Genomic DNA, 6,605 nt, shown 5'->3' on the forward strand with positions numbered 1-6,605 from the left:
CTGTCCCACGGTTTCCTGCGAGTTCTTGCAGTACTGTACGTACGGTTACAGTACCGTACATGTCAAGTGCAGAAGATCACCCCCCTCCCCTGTCCTCACCTATTGTACGAAGTCTTCCGAATCCTTATGCATCTGGTATGTTGAACCCGGCCGATACGTTGCCCAACCTATGCTGTTCTCAGCCACAGGTGACCCATACTTGCCTATGCCTTTTCATTATGCCCACTTCCTGTCACCGCAATATTGCTTCTTGTTTCCCAGTTGTCCTTCGGCTCCTAACTACACTCCCAAGGAATCTAGAACTCCGAGTTCCCACTGATACTCCGTACTGTGGGGGAGTAAGCAGGCACTATCTAGAGCAGAAAAATGATTCTCCTACAGCCACCTGTTCCTTCTCCATTGTGGCTGACCGCCCACAGAAAATTCAGGGTCTTTCTTCGACAGATGATTTACTTATGCTCGAAGATGCACCCAAAAAACAAAAAAACCTCCCGAACTTCTTAGGTGCCAGTGCAACACGTGTAAGCAAAAAGCATTTGCAAATCCCGGATACCCGGATTCCAAACACCGAAAATCTCGGATGCTTTTTAAACGCCCGAACCCCGTGAGGCGGCGGCAGGAGGAAGGAACTTCCTTGTCTGGGCCACTAGTCAAGGTAGCACCACTAAAAAAGAATCCGTCAAGCAAAGTAGCAAATCAATACCGCCTTCGTCACACACGCCCCCCTTCTTTTTCTCTTTTTGCTATTTTATTATTCTTCTTTTCCTCTTTTTTGAACTTGCTTTCCGTTTGGGGACCTTTCTTTTGCGTGAAATCCTTCCCATGTCCCATAGAGGTATCGGTATTTTGACCTTGCTGTTTTTGATCTGACCAATCATCTTTCAACGATCCATAACGCAGTGGCTTGTCCATAGAGATCGGTAGTTCGTGTGCGTCAACGCCTTTTGGATCAAAAGGACCCCTACATACTACTTATGTAAATCCAAGGAGCGAAACAAAAACCCCCCAAAAAAGCACACAAGAAGTAGACTAGGGATAAGTGTCTTTTGGGTATTACAAAGCCACTTCAAGACCCTTGCTCTCTGTGGAAGAAACAAACAGAGAGAGTCATGGAGACAAAAAAAAAAAAAAAAACATAACCAACACCTCAAGACACCGTGGTACTTAGGTTTCGCAGCATATCCCTACCCCCGACGCTTTGCAGATCTGTGCTAGATAAGTCTAGCGGTTTAAAAGGGCGTGAACAGGGTATACGCAAACATAGAGGCTCGTGCATATTGCCCTACTTTACAGTTAGCCTCATTTGACGGGCCGAAAACAGGGTCCCCCCGCCAGGAGAAATGGGGAGGAAATCAACTACGTGTTAAAACAAAAAGAAGAGACAAAGAGGACTACCGTTCAAACAAGCTACTTTCATTATGGATTTAAACAGAAAACACTAGCTTGCAAAGAAAAAGGGGACCTGGGGTTCCCTAAAAGGTGACACATGGTTCTGGGGCCGGTGGCGGAAATCGCTCATGCTGGTGAACAAAGCCGGCCGCTAACAAGATAAAAACAACAACGAAAAACGGAATACATCCGCTTCTATCTATTGGCGTAATTTGAACGACCTAGACAAGCGTCGATGTGATATCTTAGTTCCTAGGCCAGGTGCAAATCTTGGTGGCAACTGAAATAACGTTGACGAGCTTTAGCTTTTTTTTTTCTTCCCCCTCATGCAGCATTAACAATGAATCAGTATAGTTGTGATGTTTCCAGGGCCTACAAGTTCGCCTCCGCTGATGTCATTCTCTTATGCCATGGTATGGTATATCTCTGCACATATCAAAGGGACACAAGAGACGGGGAAAAAAAAGTTTATGAACCAGACACGAGAAAGTGAGACTCAAAATCCCGCCTCGCGCAAGCCACAGTCCCTAAACCCACCCGAGCGCTTTCGTCATGGTCCTACCTAGGACTCCTGTTTGTCTTTTTTGTCAAATGTAACCCTCGGGCACCTTGGTTTTTCCCGACGCTGTCGGTAAAAGGCCATTACCTCGTGGCAGATGTACCAGTTGATAGCAAAGATGGCATGCCGAGACAAGTTATCCAAAGAGATAAACCCTGCTTGTCTGATGTCCACCCCAGATGATGAGCCTAAAAAAAGTTATAATGCGGCGAGAGACCGCTTCTATTGTACTTTTTCTTCTCCTCGTGTCAGGCAGGGATCTATCTGGGCAGTCTGGGTAAGCGAGTCGACTAGCATCGCATGGTCAGCTTCGGTGGCACAGAGACAGCCCGAGGACGAGCAATCACAATCCCGGGAAATAAAAAATATCGTAATCAATTGGATTTAGATCTGGAGATAAGCTTCTATCATCCCGAAGGGATAACCCGGTCTTCTCCCTGGAACCCTCCAATGGAACCTCCATTGCTGCATATACATTAAGCACAATGGCTCATTTAGTATAGGGAAGAAAATAACCGCGTAGTTCTTATCATATAAAAGCAAGAGGAAAAAAAGAGAAGTGAATGAAAATAGGTAGAAATGGCGCCGTGCAATGCTATATTGAAATCCAAGGTTGAGGGAGAGTGGACCAAGGAAAGTGATGAAAAAATAAGTCGGAGGTGATAGAAGTAGGTAGTCCCAGGGGTATATATACGTCTTTCTTTACAAGCTCGTAGAAGGGGGCATTGATATGTTGGCATATTCGGGAGGGTATTAGGAAAGACCGAACAAGAAATAGAACAAAAATAGAAAAAAAAGTAAACAAGTAACAAATCCCACAAATATCCTCCTTTTCTTTTCTTTTCTATCATGTCGCGTCGCGATACTGGGTCTCGAGGTGTCCTTGTTGACACTTGACGGCGATAGGAATGTCCTGTCCACATAGTGCAACTCCAGATATGTCGTTCCCAAAGCAAATGCAGTGTGTATATGTTGTCGTTTTGGTCTTTCGTTTGTTGGTTGTTTTGGTTTGTAGTAGCTTGGGTGATTCAAACAACTGCATTCTTTTCTGGTCTTTGTTTTTTTTTTCTTTTTCCTTTTTGGGTTTGTTTTAGTCGCTGAATGTCAAGCGTATGCTGTTTTCTCACTTGGCAGCATCCTTTCTTGCTTGTCCTCGCTCCATCTGCTTCTTTCGCTCAAGTTTTGCGTAGTGAAGGCCGCAGGCATTACACAAGGTCCTCGCCCCGTCAGGTCCGCGCCTCCATTCAGGGGTGTCCATGCGATTGCAACTATGGCAGCGTCCGGGGGGTGCAGCACGCTGAAATTAGGAACCAGTCAGAATCGGAATATTAAGTTATGCGGAATAAATCTCGAGTCAAGAAAGCTTACCCCTCGACGCTTCTTAGTCTCCATGACGTTGTAGCTCTGCTTCATGCCATCGTTGTACATGTTCACGTCCTCGTCTTCGCCTCCATATCCGCGGTTGGGCCTAGGAGCTCCTTCGCGATGTAATTCATTGCTCAGATACATCCTCTGGTTGCGCAAGGCTTCCAATGCAATCATAACGTGCTCGCAATTTGCGACCATGTCAGAAATCTCTGCATCGCTCGGCATCCTGGAAGGCACTGGCTCGTCTTGGGCAATTTGCGCATATCTGTCGGCGAATGACAATAGAACATGTGCAGATCCGCCAACCTATAATAATAATAAAAAAATTAGCAATACTTTCTTTTTTTCGGCTAACCAACAGTCTCAAATCTCTGCCGCAACAGAAGCTTACCTTGGCGAGCGACTCTGCAAAGCTCCATGACTCGTAAGGGCGGCCCGGGGGTCCATTATACTTCAATTGATTTCGAGCTGCATACTCTGCCTCTTCGGGACCCATTGGTGGCCTTTGCGTATTGTAAGGAGACGTCATGGGTGGTGCAGGATTTCGCGGAGAAATCGGATAGGCAGAGAGCGGTAACTGTCCCGGAGGGAGAGGTGCTGATCCGCTGCTGTATGGAGGAGTCGGCGCGGACAATGGTGGCGGCATGTGCGAATGCGATGAAGGCGGAGGCGGAGGAGCTTGGGGCGGGCCGTGTGCAGGCGGCGGGGCGTGATGAGCATATTGACCAGCAGACTGGCTTTCCATAGCAGGTGGTGGTGGTGGCGGCCCTGGGTGGTGTCGCCTTTCTGTAATCTCGGGCAAGTTGGGCTTCGGTGGGTTTCCCCCAGCAAAGATGCTCAGCGATGGCACACCTGGCCGTGGTGGGGGACCTCGTGAGCTATCTTGAAATGGCGGAAGAGGCTCAGGACGCGAGTAGCTAGCTTGTCTTTCGGGCTGCCTAGGTGAAGGAGGTTTCTCGCGTATTTGAGGCGGGTCATCGTACGAGCGTGGTGGTGGCGGCGGGGGTGCTGAAGAGTGAGTTGAGAAAGGAGACGGCAAACTGTTCGCTCCCGGCGGGCCATCGCTACTCTTGCCAATTATATCCCGGATCGATGGCAAAGACTGGCGGTGTGGTGTCTCATTATCGTCAGATCTCCGGGCGGAGTCGACGGGAGAGACCATTGTATGCGGAGGCGGAGGATGCACACTGGATGCGGAATTCGGATGTGGTGTGTAAGCCGAAGCGTACGGTGAGTGATGAGAGTAGTGTGTGCTCGGACTGATCAGAGCAGCGGTAGCCATCGTGGATGAAGTTTGCCTCAGGGGCGGCCGGTCGAGAAGTTCCCTCGAACGTTGGCTATAGTAATCGGAGTGGTTGTTGCTGGCCGAAAGGGGAGCACTATCTCGAAAGAGAACGTGTCAGCAACAATCAAAGGCACAGTACGTTGTCTGGCCGTAAGTGACTACATCCAAGCACCTGGCTAGCCTAGTTTACTACCAGGCGATTGACGAGAGCCGACAAAAGGATTGTATGAATTCTTGACAGACCTTTGCCTGGGCACAGAATCGCCCGCTTCCATAACCGATCTCAGTATATGGGGTGTTGTCTACTCCAAGCACATCTGCTGCCCTGGTTTCTAATCGGAACTGCCTGAGGTACACGTAGGTAGAGAGAAGTGCATGTACAGGCACTACCGGAGATGAAGTGCAAAATAGTGAGGTAAGCTGGTGATCTAAGGTCCGACACCTTTGCCAAGTTCGAATCGTTGATTAGATGAGATGATGGGTGAAATCCAATGTCGACAGGATGGCGGAGCAGGAATGTCGAATGAAAGAGAGAAATAAAAAAACAAAAAATAAAAAAATACAGAAAGAGACCAGACGAACCAAGAGCGGCCGTGCTTTGGTGAGCGGGGGGAGGGATGGATGGATTTTGTGGAGGAGACGAGGTCGGGGGAATCGCCGCTATCTAAACCAAGGCTGGAAGAGGTAAGATGTGCGCCGAGCGTTTCCGTTGGTCGGTCAGGTATGGTACAAGATGCTACGGTGCCTCGCTGTAGATAGGCAGGTACCTAGCTCCTGTTCTAGCTCTGTCTTGTCAGGGCTGACAGGCGCTAAGTCTCCAAACTGATCTGATCGGGGGAAGTTCAAGCGTCGTGTCGATTTTGATTAGGTCGATCTGATCAGACGACGGACGGCAGCGTGTGGCGGGCGGCAGGTCGACCAGCTAAGGCGTTGGAGCAGTAGAGGACGCTAATGTGAGTTGAACCACTCACTTGCGTTTGCGTGGGCGGGTTAGGCAGCGGAAGCAGTCTAGAAGAACGGCGGGTGTGTGCTGAGCTGCTAACTGCTGGACTGAGCGTCGAATGGTGGGTGTGCGGTCGGTGAAACAATCACAAGCTAAAGCGAGAGGAAAAAAGTTGCCACAGCAAGCAATTCCTCTGGCACAAAGTTGCTTTTTCACTTTTGCTTCCACTGCTTTCGTCTCTTTTTCTTCTTGTCAAAATTCGTGACCGCCTTTCGTATTTAATACTCCTCGTTGATTTTTTTTCTTGTGTTTATTTCGGCGAGGTCTTAGACAGAACCGGTGTTGTAGATTCGGTGGGGGGTTTTTTTTTTTGGAGAGACAAAGGCTATTTGGTACAACACCGCCAACCGGGATTGGTTTTGGTTTGGTTCCTCAGAGATGGCGCGGAAGGTGTGGTGGTGATGGTGGTGGTGGTGGTGATGTGATGACGACCAAGGCACCTCAGCAAGCAAGGCAGTGGAGGTAAGTTTGTTGGTGTGACTGGCTGGCTGGGAGCCGTGCCGCGCGATCAGCTCAAGATGACTGCATCGATCGAGGCGAGCAAAAAACTTGTGGGCCTGACGGTGCTTTTGTTGCAGATTCAGTTTGGGTTGAGAAATCCCCAAGAAAACAAAAAGTAATAATTAAAAAAGGCACCACTGGAGGGCGACACAATTTAGGTGGAATGAATAGAAATGTTGGTAGATGTACAGCAAAGTGCAACGAGCAGCAAGCGGTCCAATCTCCCTTGCAGAACAACCGCCCAAGCTAAGTGCAAACGACCCTTGTTTCTCGTGAACTGCTGTTGGTCGGTACCTCGTTCCGGGGCTGTAAAGAAATGGACGACAGCCAGGGAAAACGCCAAACTTGGAAAAAAGTAAAACGAAGCACGCCTCACGGCGAGCTAGACAACTTCCGGTTGGTGTTTGTTTGTTATTAGGTGTGGTGAAAGAAAACCGAACAGGCAAACAAAACAAAACGAGGAGTGGTGAAAACCACAAAGGGGTGGGCGAGGTGATGGT

General features: G+C 48.8%; 1 protein-coding gene across 1 annotated transcript; it reads right to left on the minus strand.

The window, feature by feature from the left end:
• Positions 1–3,071: 3,071 nt before the first annotated feature.
• PpBr36_01963 (uncharacterized protein) lies at positions 3,072–4,876 on the minus strand (the record flags this gene model as incomplete). Its single annotated transcript, XM_029889147.1, has 4 exons — positions 3,072–3,245; positions 3,317–3,622; positions 3,708–4,695; positions 4,845–4,876. 4 exons carry the CDS (start codon positions 4,874–4,876, stop codon positions 3,072–3,074), a joined length of 1,500 nt encoding a protein of 499 aa, XP_029751225.1.
• Between the last annotated feature and the right edge of the window lie 1,729 nt (positions 4,877–6,605).

Source organism: Pyricularia pennisetigena, chromosome 2 (genome assembly GCF_004337985.1).
Source record: "Pyricularia pennisetigena strain Br36 chromosome 2, whole genome shotgun sequence".
NCBI classification, from domain to species: domain Eukaryota; kingdom Fungi; phylum Ascomycota; class Sordariomycetes; order Magnaporthales; family Pyriculariaceae; genus Pyricularia; species Pyricularia pennisetigena.